We start from the raw sequence: 13374 nt of genomic DNA, 5'->3' as shown, positions 1-13374 counted from the left end.
TCCTATGAAGGTACTTTACATGTAATTGTCTCAAGATAAATATAGTGCTAGTGGCACTTCACTGAGGTAAAAAAAAAAAAATGCATTTCATCTTATACATATTTTACAATAAAAACATTTTTTTTTAATTTATAATACTGCAGTGACTATTTTCACCTGTTAAATTACAGCATATAATAATTATTATACAATTTTATATGCATACTAAACTTTTAAATACTAGACCATCCGTGACGATATTTGTTACAGATGCTAAAATGTACTAAATTAGGATTGCTTTACGTCATTTGTCTTTCCTCACACCAGCTAAACTATTCATGTACAAATTAAAAAAAAACATCAGAATACATTGTGATGTCATACTAGAATCCATCTCTCTATCTCTCCCCTCTTTCTTCTTTCAATTTATCCACTTCCCTCTTTTTTTTCTCCAAGTAAACAAGTGTCTATCCTGAAGGAGTTTTATTTGTTGTCAAATTATCAAAACTTCTTTCTTTCTATCAGTTCAACTCAATTGGCCACTTACATATTTTACGACCATTTTGGAAATTTTAAAAACATTGAATTTTCTTTATATTTTTTTACAATCTATAGTTCAGAATGGCTTTCATGCTATGCTCTTGTACTTCTAATTTCTAGAGTTTGTCATCTAAATTTTCTGAAACATTAAAATCATTAATTTAAAATTTACTAAAGCTCAAAAATAATTAATTTGAATTTAAAAAAAGATCCAATTCTTGATAGGAAAATTAGATAAGTTGTAAATAGTATTATCATTTATTATTCCACAAATCTAATTTATTTCAGGTTTTTAAACATTTAAGTGGAAAAAGAATCCATCACTGTTAAATTAACAAGCATAATAGAACCTAGGTAAAATTCTTTCAACTCTGTAGAAAAACTGGAGACAGAATAATTCACAGAAACTAACTTCATAGAAATGTTATGTTCAGTTGAAAAAATTGCGATTCTTACATGGCCCTTTAAATTTTGTTCAATTTATTTATACATTTTGTTGTTTAACCTTTTGCTTTGAATGTTTTCTAGGTCCACAAGCACAAAATGTATGTCAACATTGACCCAACGAGTCACAAATCATCAAGTAATATTGTAATAAAAGATATTTTGATTAAGATCAAGTTTATATTAAAACATTTAATTGTATGTTATACATATAAAAAAGAAGAGACTGTTAAATATTACAAAATGAAGTGTGACGTCAGTTAAGAGAGATATTTACCACAGATTCTCCATCAAGAACTTGAATTCCTTTCAAGTGAAAGATGACGTAAGATCTATAATTCTCATTTTCTGTTGTCATAGGATTGCTTCGGAAATCTACAACCATTAGTTGCTTCAAATTCTGTGAAGAAAAAAAAAAAATTAATTACATAAAACAGTAGCATTTTAAAAAAATATGTTTTGGAAATAATTAATTTCAATTCCAGGTTTCCCTGTTGGATGTAACACACTTTGCAATCATTTTCTGTTGTGTATCTTTGTACTGATAGAAGGTATTTTTTTTTATGTCCAAGTGGTGATATGCTTTGTTTGGGGTAAACGTGAGTAAAAAGAAGAAAAAAAAACTAAGGTAAAAATTAATAGCAATATTTGTGAATAAAAGTATATAACACCCAGTGTCCAGTATTTGATATTTTATTGTTTAGGGTATTTATAAATAATTTATCTAATAACGCATGCAGTATTACCTTGCTACTGGTAGGGTAGGGGGAGGTTAAATTCTTTATCTCCAGTGAAGATTGGATGCAATTTTAAAATGTCTATATATAAGATTATATCAATTATTTACTAAAACTCTAAATTTGTTGTCAAATTTTAACGTCCACATGTCATTTTTAGCAAACTTTTCAAACTTAATGACTAAGGCTGAAATGCTTTATACTTTGGTTTAGATTCAAACTGATAGCATCTAATCCATACTTTTAAAAACTTTGGAAATCACTATTATAAATTGGGTACAATATAATAATCAGTGTAGTATTGGCTCTATAATAATAAATACGAAATCTGCATTTATTAAAATATATTTAAGCATATTTAACGACAAGGTCACGCAGGTGAGGGGAGACACTACTATATATTGGGTACAATATAATAATAAAAGATTGGCTCCATAATAATAAATACAAAATCTGCATACATTAAAATATCATATTTAAGAGTATCTTACAACCGGACAATGTTGGGCGGCTTTCTAATACGGTAATAAATGCTTCCCGAATATTTTCTAAAAACATTCTTACTCATTAATACATTAATAATGTAGTAATATCGCATGCAATTAAGTATTTCACTAATGTAGTAATGATAATGTAAACACATTTTATTTTTGTACTGCAAGAATATTTTTAACGAAAAGAACAGGAATACATTAACACTGCATTTAGTTATCCATCCTGAATTACTGTACCGTAAAAACATTTTCTATGCGCACAGCATGTTTTAGAATTGACAGAAAGTGGAACAAATTTAAAGGCAAACTTAAATAAATACAGTACGCACAGTTTGGGTAATAATAATACAGCACAATTCAGTAATAATATGCAATTAAAAACATTATTAATATACAATCACAAAATATGCACTGTACATACAGTGTATGTATTTATAAAAAGAAAATATACATACTTTATTGCAATAATAAGTGAAAAAAAAATCAATATATTTTGTGCACTCACTTTTAATGAATGATAATAAAATGATAACGAAATCTCAAGGGAAAACCGCTGAATTGGCAACACTGTTTACTGAGCATTCGTTTTTATGATGTTATAATGCTAGCCCAGTATACTGGCATACGATGGTGTTAAGAGCTTAACCTGCAAATATGTGGAGCCACAAAAGGGAACCGCAAATAGGTGAGGGTATATTGTATTCAAGAATAAAATTGTTAATGCAAAGAATCATTTGTAATGTTCTTTATTACTTACTTTGAGGAGAATGATTTCTCTTGAATAGGAAATCTGGTTATGATTGATGTAGAGTGAACATAAGGATGACAATTCCTGGAAGCCATTCAGATTTTGAATGAAGTTATTTTCAAGGGAGAGATAGGTCAGTTGCGTGAGATGAGCAAGACCACACCCTTTCAAAGTGGTTATAAAATTGTGGCCCAGGTGCAACCGTTGTAGGTGGATAAGTTGAGATAGGTCTCCAATACGTTCAATGCAATTATCAGATGCTGATATTTCCTCTAGTTCACAACAATATCCCAGGTCCTGAGTTAAAGAAAAAAATCATTTTTAAATCATTAACATTTTTACAGATTTAAATTATTCTTAATTTACTTTCCTCACACAAAAAGTCAATATGCTTTATTAAAAACTAGCATGGTTACTAAGCGATGCCCTTGAATAATCTAAACATAATACATGAATAATAATTGTTAACATCAGAAAGTTTACTGGAAAAACATATAAACAATTTTACTACTTTAAGGAATGGGGTAATTGAAGATAATTTTGTTGTATTTTAATTTTTTTAATTGCATTTTCACCCCAAACAAGGCATAGTGCCACTTTGATATAGGGGGCTACTATATAGGAGACTATTTAGGGAGTTTTGCATCAAGATACTTGAATTTCTGCATGTCAGTACAATTGGGAAAGCAGGAACCTGGAAGGGAGTTGAAAAGTCTAGTAGCTCTAAGGAAGAAACTATTAGAGTAAAAGGCTTTCTTACATTATGTTTATATGCATCTTGAAATATAATATTTTACCCTGGGAAAATTCTAGTTGCATCCCCAGGATGTCAAAAGGGGTAAAAATGGCCAAAAATAGCACTTTTCGGGACATAGAATCTTTTCCAACCATTAGATTTTGCTAAAAAATTACCCAAAAGCAAGACCGCATGATATACATCTGAAAACGTAATATTTTACTCTGGGAAAATTCTGGTTGCTTCTCCAGGGGATCAAAAGGGGTCAAAATGGGCAAAAATAGCATTTTTCGGTACATAGAATATTTTCCAACCATTAGATTTTGCCGTAAATTACCCAAAAGTAAGACACATAGATATACATCTGGAAACGTAATATTTGACAATGGGAAAATTCTGGTCTAAATAATAACGCTAAAAAAGAGCATCACGCTTAAACTTTAGTTACCAAAAAAGTCATTGCATTGTTTTCTCATCTAAATTTTTAAAAACATTTCTTCTTTGTAAAATAACACCCAAAATAAATAAACAAAATAAATAACACCAAAATACTTGAAAACCAAAAGTTATTGTATAAAAATGTATCAAAATATAATTGTAAAAACATTTATTGAAAAAATACATTACTTGAACTTGTGGCTAGGAGCAAAGTGTAGTATCTGTTCTGATACTAAACGTCCTCTTTTCTGCCCTCAGTCAGTGAAGGAGATATCCTTCTAGATTGAGGCAATTTTTATTTTTGTTCCTTTCCCCACATTAAAAACCGACCTTGTGTCTAACTCTACCCTCGAGGGGAAGCAAGTAAATAGGAACATTAGATAAATTGTTTTCAATTTTTTTTAGATGAGGATTGGTATTAATTTCAATTGTTTGGACTATCGCTCTCATCTTGGTAGAATAGAATCTTTTCTGATCCTTAGATTTTGCTGAAAATTACCCAAAAGCAAGACCATATGAATATATCTGGAAACATAATATTTTACCCTGGAAAAATTGTGGAGCTGAAGCCCCAGGGTGTTTTAGGGGTAAAAAACAATCCTTTTGGGGTTAATTTTTATTTTTCTCCAAAAGTTCATAATGTGTCTAAATAGGGTTTTGAATGTTACCGAATTCAAATTAATGCATCATTTGTCATGAAATGGTGTCATTTGGCTGTTTTACCTTTATGCTTTATATCAGGCCAGGAGTTTAAATCGAGAAAATAACCAAAATCAGTTGGGGGATCATGTAGTTTTTGGCTTGTTTGGGGTAAAAATGGATAAATAATAATAATAATGATGATGATGGAGTTTGTTCTACTGGCTATTGTTTTGTAATGTTGGTGCACCCTTTCGAGGTTTGGATTTTGGGAGCTGATTAGTTGCATGATGCTGATGATCAATTTCTGAGAGAGATATACTGCCTGCTCCTTATGTATGGTTGAATTTAATTTGGATTTGAGAGATTGTAATTATTCAAGTTCAGGTTGAATAGTTTAACTGTACCCATTAAAATGCAAACACGGATACGCAATTCCCTCAACTAGTTATTTGTAATTTCTTTTGTATGGGCGCAAGGGTTTAAAATTAGATCAATACCTACTTATACTCATATATACACAAATCTATGCAAATTAATATATTAGCCACTTCTGCATTACACGGACGGCACCACTTTTAGGTGCATTTCATTAAACTGTCGCCAGGTGGTGCTTCTCGGTCAAAGAGCAGGGAATGATTAATTTAAAAATTAAAACTACGATATATAACATATATAACTTTGCTGATCCTTCAACAGGTGCCACAAAAAAATTAAAACTATATTTTGTTACAGTGACAAGTTTATTTTAATTCAAAAAAGTGTTTTGAAAAAAAAAATCCAAAGTTGTTTTTAATTTGAAAAATGTTTCATTTAAATTATTATATTGTTCAGAAAAAAATCCAATTTTACTTTAATTCAAAAAAAGTTTTGGTTTTCAAATATCTTCGTGTTCGGAAAAAAAAATCTTGTTTGTGAATTAGTTGCCGTGTTATTTGACCAAGCAGAAATTGGAGTTATCACCCGCTAACAATAATGCCGTCCATGTAATGCAGAAGTGCCATATATTATTTATATTCATTTGTTGTTTTACTTTTTTGTTTATGCATTTTGGTTCATTATATTACAACTATTTTTTTAATATTTTTGTTTTTATTAGGAAAGGAGTGTTATTGCATTGTTATTATCATTGTACATAATTTAGATCATATAATTTTGCTCTTATATTGTGAAATCAGGTATGGTGTATGCTATATGATAAATGATGAGGCAAGTTGTAATCTGTTTTTATATTCATCAAAGTTAGTATAAAGATGACAATTTTATACAACTACATAAAAGAATCTTGTATTTTTTTAATTTTTTGTCAATTTTATTCATTTGTTTTAATTTGAATTAGTTTAATAACTATTATGGTTTTGTTAATTCATGTGAAATTAAAGTACCAATACTCTAAATAAATGCTCATCCACAACAAATCTGCTATCCAATCATAATTCCCAAATCTCTCAGATTTTGTGTTCAATCTCCATATTCTTTCGGGAACAATCTTCATATTTTTTGCAAGTTTCAATAGGCCAGCTAAAAATAATTGTCATATAAGACCTTAAAAATTGATTGATAGAAAACGTGAACTTACTTTTAATGTTGTCAGTTGATTTCGATTGAGAGAAATCCATTTTAACTTATAGAGTCTGCGAAGATAAGTCAAATCCGAAAGTTGGCACTGATCAAGATTGGCTGATATTATCTGCAGGTAAAAGATGAGCAAAAACAAAATTTTACATTGAAAAATGAACATAAAAATATGCTGCTTCTTTTCAACCATCAATAAGGCTATTATTATTATTATATATAAATTTTGGGGCTGGGTTAGAATTAGGGTTATGGTTAGGTTTGAGGTTGGGGGTGTAGTTCGGATTGAGTACACTTTATTTTCTTCTTGTCTTTCTTAAGTCATCCTATACCAATAAACTTGCATGAATCATTGCATAATCGATGACTGCCACAGGAACTACAACTATTTGTAAAGGACAGGGTACACTATAATAGTCATAAACTCTTAGAATCTCAATTTTTGTATTATTTGGATTATTCAGACTACTATTCTCACCTTAAGTGTTATTCAATCGATGTAACCTCCAGTCTTCATTAGGTGTATCTTGTCAAATTCAAGAATCTGCCAACCTCTAGAATCTCAAACAACTCTTTATTCAACCCACAGGCATAGAATGCTCTCATTCCATCAGCCAAGTAGATAAAGTACTTAGTAAAACTTAGTTTTAAGTTACACTTTTCTGGAGGTTGAAGGTTCAATCCTCAGTATGGGTAACACTCAAAATACAATTGTGAATTACTACTTCTACCCAGTCATGGCTGATGGAACAAGAGCATGCTACCCCCATCGATTAAATAAAGGGTTCCATTTGAAATTCCATGCAAATTCCCGAGTTCAACAAGATACATCTGAAGAAAATCAGAGATTACATTGGCTGAACTGTGAAACTAACACTCAAGATGAGAAGATAAGTTCAAATATTAAAAAAAAATACGAATTATTAATCCTCATCTCAAAAATTCAGAGACAAGAAATTTGGTGTCTCTTAAAATAATAATGATAGTTGTTGCATGATTTCTGATATCACCATTTTAAGAATTAGAATATTTGATATTCTATTTTGTCCTGTTTAGCAAATCACATGCAAAAAAAACTAGAATCATTCTTTTGTACATGTGGACTATCAATATTCACTGTCCTTTGCCATTATTTTATTAACAAATGCGACATATATGTTCGAAAGCAAAAGACGATTAAGACATTACAATAAGAGAAACATTTAGTTCATTAGCAGTTTATCTAGGATAAACATTAAAAGACATTAAAGAAACATAAAGAATACATGTTCTTTTTTTTTTTACATGGTGGTCACCACTTATCAAGGCTCGTAAGCCACTCGAGGATAAGAGTTATTGTGTGTACAGTAATCAATCGGATAGTATCGTAGTTATAGTTAGTATTGGAGATTTGATAAAGTGTCTTACTTAAGGCGGGGGAGGGGGGGGTTCATCAGGAATTTGTTTATGTTGGATTTGAAGACATCCAAGTTGTAGTCAGGTGGGAAACAGGCAACCGGAAGAGAGTTCAACAGGCATGCAGTTCTAAGAAAGAAGCTTTGTTCATGGAATCTATGTTTGGATTTAGACACAGATAAAGAGTGGTTTCAGCTGGACGGGTGTTTATCATGAAAGATCGGCGAGGGGGGGGGACCAGAGATTGGAGCTCAGACGAGAACTTGCCATGGAAGTAACGATAAAACAAAGACAGACTCACAACGTCTCTTCTGTGGGCGAGAGGTTGCAGGGAAGAGAAAAGAGCATCTCCCACTAAGCCACAAAGTCTATTTTGTACTCTGTCAAGGCAGGATAGGCTGTTTTTAGCAGCTCCTACCCGGATGTGGCAGCAGTACTCCATCCTTGGACGTACTTGGCTTTTATACAGATAGAGAATTGCATCAGTAGTGAGATATCTTCTGGAGCAGTAGAAGGATCCCACCATTTTCCCAGCGTCCTTGGCAACAGACGATGTACGTGTTCCATTTCAGATCAGGAGTAAAGGTCAATCTCAGAAGCTTGTCAAAACATAGAGCCTCCCCAAGACGAGAGCCATCCATTTCAATTGATGCCAGATGGGGATCAGAACGGTGATGATGTAAAGATAGGAGCTTGGTTTTAGATGCATTAAAAGTAACCAGCCACCTCTTCCCCCACTGTACCACGCGTTCAAGATCAGAGGAGAGAGAATCAGAGAAAACTTTGTTATTTACAGCCTTTGATGTTTTGCCATAGATGGTCGTGTTATCAGCATAGATATCAACGAATGATTTAAGTATGTGTTTTGGGAGATCATTGATATAGATCAGGAAGAGAGTTGGGCCCAGGATGGACCCCTGAGGGACTTCAGCATTAATACTGCAGGCCTCTGATTTCTGCCCATCAACCACTATTGTTATGAGCCTATCAAAGAGAAATGATTTAATAATTCAGAAAACATTTCCAGTTATACCGTAGCTGGAAATTTTGTGAAGTAGGCCTTTATGCTATACCTTATCAAAGGTCTTTGATATGTCAAGAGCTATTGCCCTAGAAAGGAAGCCTTTGTCGAGAGATTCACTAATCCTATGAGGTATAACCATTAGCACATCTGCTGTAGATATAACAGAACAGAAACCATATTACATGTAACTAAGAAGGTTATTTCTGCTGAGGTGGTTGACTACTTCTCTATGTGTTCTTATTATAAGCAGAAAGAGCATATGTTACTCGTTTTAAAGGGTGAAAACAAATATGTCCATTGCACAATGTAAAGACTTCCCCAGCAACAGTCATCTTTGTTAGAATGAAAAGTCAATTTCTGTTTGCTTCATTTTACTTCAGTCAAAGTTCTCAGAAACCAAGGGATCCCTTTCCTAAAACTTAATCTCTATATGACATAGATATATATTCGAATATTCCATTAAAGTTCCTCTTTATCTCTCAAACACAGAATTAATAAAGAAGTTAAGAAAATAATTTTGTTCTCCCCAATTGATTATTTAACTATTTTATAGTGTATCTTTCTTGAAGTCTTATTGGATTCCAAAGCAAAAATTTATCTAGTCTAGTGGAGTATCCACCTCTATGCTTTTACTCAAGGTAACATCACTTAGAGAAGGTGCGTTATTTCTTGTAAAAGCCAGTGTAGGAGATCTTATTTGGGCCATGAATACTATGTGATTTTTTTATTTAGTCAGGGTTTATTTGTAAGTAAAATTATCCTCATGTCAGGTTGACCTGACAAACCTTTGTACATAGAGACCTTATACACGAGAATAATGTCTAGTAAGCATTCAAGTTCTCTCTGTGTTAGAACAAAAAGGAGATATCGGTGAACTTTGAAATAAAAGAGTCTCATTTTTAATCTCCCATAGCATGGGTAGAACAAGATTATAAACTCTCACTTCAAAAGCGTTCTCTTGTGTTAAAACTGAAAATATAGATTACAAGGAAATAATTCTGTACAGGGAGTAATGGAGATAACTCTCATCCCAATATCTGTGTATGAGCAGCAGCAGCACAAAGCATTTATCATTTTGATGTGCAGTTTTATACTTGATCTCTTGTAAATCCAAACATCAAAATCGCAAGTATTTTCAGCTGCAGAATAACAACGCCTGTAATGTTATCATGTAATATGTAACATTTTTAATTAGAAAATACAAAAAAGTTCTTGTTTGTTATTTATTCTAAGAGTTTTTGAATATCAGAATAGTCAACTCCAACATTGGACTATTAACCAAAATGATGAGACGCTTTTAACATGGTGAAGTGATAATAAAAAGCACCCATAATCTGGTCTAAATTGGTCTAAAATACTACCAAAGTCAAGATAATTTAAATGCCTTAAAACTTGGTACAAACCTGTTTTTGTGCAGCATGTAGGATTACGTGCAAACAAAAAAAAATGAAAAAATAACAAAAACTGGCCACGTTTTCTCTTTATATACTTGCAATATTATCACCTAATATGCAAATGGTGTATTTCCGGTTTGGAATAAAAAGTCTGATTTTTCAGAGACTGGGTTAATTTTGGATTTAGATGTTGGAGTAGAAAGTTTTCTCAGCAGTGTGGCATGTTTTGGAGTTGAGAATTTTGGCAGCAGAATGTTGAGTTTTGAGTCGTGAATTTTTACAACAGTGTATTGAATTTAACCCTAGAAATTGTTACTTAGAAGCGCAACAAAGTTAACAATCCATTAGGGCAAATGTACAACAATTAACACTTGATTGTTTTAATCACAAAAAATCTTACGTTCTGTAATGCATCTTGTAGATATTTAATATTTGCAGTGACTAAGGAAAGAAAAGGGTGATTGTTAAGAACAACCAATGAAAGAAAAGGCTGAAAAAAAGTTAAATAACTATTATCAAAGTGTCCAAAATTAAAAAAAGGCTATTCCAAGGTGAAGTCAGGCTCAATGAAGAACAGTAGAGGCACAGTCATAAAATTCAAGGCAATCAAAAAAGGTATAATCCAGAGCAAATAGTGTTTTGATGTTCATATGTATACATATGATGTAGTCCAAAAATGTGATAAATGGTAACATTCTCACAACCTTTCTGTAAGAAAACATTTTCTGGAAACTTGTTTGATGATATTTACTGAAAATTAATTATAAAATTAATATAAATTAATATATTAAAAATACCAAAAGTATTAATTTTAGCAACTTTTAAATTTTCATGCAAACTTTAGTTTTCAATTTATGTGCAAAGCAGCAAAATGTATGGACTACCTATGAATATTATTCTGCTAACTACATTTTCTCGGATGGTATGAGCCATTTATTGAAACTCCATGGAATAAGGATAAAACTTTCATTTTGGATAATAAATTTGTGGAAAATTTTTAATTTACAGAATTTAATTCCAAATTTTTATTTAATTGCTCTATATCATATATTGAGCTTTTTCATCTGGTTGGAATTGTCTTATAACTATTGATACTAATATTTATATGGACTTTCAATTTACAATGTTATACAGTCTGTAATCTGTATTTCAAAATTTCCTTGAATACATATATACAGTGGCACCAAAAAAGAAAGTCAGTACTTGTCATTTTTTCAAAAACCACAAATTTAAGCTAAATAGAATGTAACTGTTTAAACAGCCTATACCTCATTTGGTTTGCCTTTTGTCCCTCTATAATTTTACCTGTTCATATTTGATTTTTAATTGAAGTAGCCTAGTGTTCATGTCAATTTAAAAAATTAATGTGAACACTAGGATACTTCAATTAAAAGTCAAATATGAACAGGTAAAACTGTAGAGGAATAACAGGCGAATAAAATGAGGCATAGGTTGTTTAAACAGTTACATTCAATTTAGCTAAAATTGATGGTTTTTGAAAAAATGAAAAGTGCAAATAATTTTATTTTTGGAACCACTATATATATATATATATATATATATATATATATATATATATATACATATATATATATATATATATATATATATACAGTGGTAGATTGGTGAGGGGGGACCAGAGATTGGAGTTCAGATGAGCACCTGCCATGGAAATAATGATAAAACAAGGATAGGCTCGCAACGTCTCTTCTGTGGGAGAGAGGTTGCAGGGTAGAGAAAAGGGCATCCCCCACTAAGCCACAAAGTCTATTTTGTACTCTGTCAAGGCAGAATAGGCTGTTTTTAGCAGCTCCTGCCCAGATATGGCAACAGTATTCCATCCTTGGACGTACTTTGCTTTTATACAGATAGAGAATTGCATCAGTAGTGAGATATCTTCTGGAGCAGTAGAAGGATCCCACCATTTTCCCAGCGTCCTTGGCAACAGACGATGTACGTGTTCCATTTCAGATCAGGAGTAAAGGTCAATCTCAGAAGCTTGTCAAAACATGGAGCATTCCCAAAACGAGAGCCATTTATTTCAATTGATGCCAGATGGGGATCAGAGCGTTGATGATGTAAAGATAGGAGCTTGGTTTTAGATGCATTAAAGGTAACCAGCCACATCTTCCCCCACTGAACCACGCGCTCGAGATCAGAGGAGAGAGAATCAGAGAGAACTTTGTCATTTACAGCCTTTGATGTGTTGCTGTAGATGGTCGTGTCATCAGCATAGATGTCAACAGAATGATTTAAGTATGTGTTTAGGGAGGTTATTGATGTAGATCAGGAAGAGAGTTGGGCCTAGGATTGACCCCTGAGGGACTCCAGCATTTATATTGCAGGCCTCCGATTTTTGTCCATCTACCACTACTCTTATGAGCCTATCGGAGAGAAATGATTTAATGATTGAGAAAACATTTCCAGTCATACCGTAGCTGGAAATCTTGTGAAGTAGACCCTTATGCCATACCTTGTCGAAGGCCTTTGATATGTCAAGAGCAATTGCCCTAGAAAGGAAGCCTTTGTCAAGAGATTCACTAATCCTGTGGGATATAACTGTCAGCACATCTGCGGTAGATCTTGCAGAGCGGAAACCATATTGTGTGTCACTAAGAAGGTTATTCCTGCTGAGGTGGTTGACTATTTCTCTATTTAATATGGATTCCAGCAACTTACTCATAACACACAGGAGACTTATTGGTTTGTACTGAGAGGGAGATGACTTATCACCTGAATTCTTAAATACAGGGCAAACTGATGAGGTCTTCCAGGGAGTCGGAAAGCACTTCTCCTTAAGGCAGCGCTTAAATAGTTTCGTAAGTATGGGAGCAAGTTCTGGTTAAAGCTTTTTTAACACTATAATTGGGATGCCATCAGGGCCAGTTTTTAGCAAAAATTGAAAAAAAATTGGAACTTGGAAGGCATAAGTCGACTAAACATATATTTTTTTTTTTTACTCATGTTCACCCCTTACAAAGCTTATCGCCACTTGGACGTAAAGGGCTACTATTTGGGGCCATGTCTAGGAAAGATTAACAAGATATTTGTTTATGCTACATTTAAACTTTTGCATATCAGTACAACCAGGGAAGCAGGCAACAGAAATGGAATTCCAAAATCTAGCTGTTCGAGGGAAGAAACTATTACAATAGAAAGTTTTCTGGCATTTAGGGGCATCAACAGTGAAGGAGTGAGATCTTATTGCTAAGCATGTTTGTTGGGGATATG

General features: G+C 32.5%; 1 protein-coding gene across 4 annotated transcripts in view; it reads right to left on the bottom strand.

Moving 5' to 3' along the window:
• The window catches only part of LOC145302399 (leucine-rich repeat-containing protein 9-like), a 245664-nt gene that overhangs the window by 50222 nt on the left and 182068 nt on the right, over positions 1 to 13374 (bottom strand). For all 4 annotated transcript variants that reach the window (XM_080144652.1, XM_080144653.1, XM_080144651.1 and 1 more), the window contains exons 23-25: positions 6335 to 6445; positions 2952 to 3239; positions 1241 to 1363 (exon numbers count right to left, since the gene is read on the bottom strand). In XM_080144652.1, the coding sequence (XP_080000778.1) occupies positions 1241 to 1363; positions 2952 to 3239; positions 6335 to 6445 (522 nt within the window). The remainder of the gene's footprint in view (positions 1 to 1240; positions 1364 to 2951; positions 3240 to 6334; positions 6446 to 13374) is intronic.

This window comes from Euprymna scolopes, chromosome 2 (genome assembly GCF_053919585.1).
Source record: "Euprymna scolopes isolate OS-2025 chromosome 2, ASM5391958v1, whole genome shotgun sequence".
Classification (NCBI taxonomy): Eukaryota; Metazoa; Mollusca; class Cephalopoda; order Sepiida; family Sepiolidae; genus Euprymna; species Euprymna scolopes.
The sequence above is the reverse complement of the archived record's forward strand: the minus strand, read 5'-3'. Positions and strand labels throughout refer to the sequence as shown.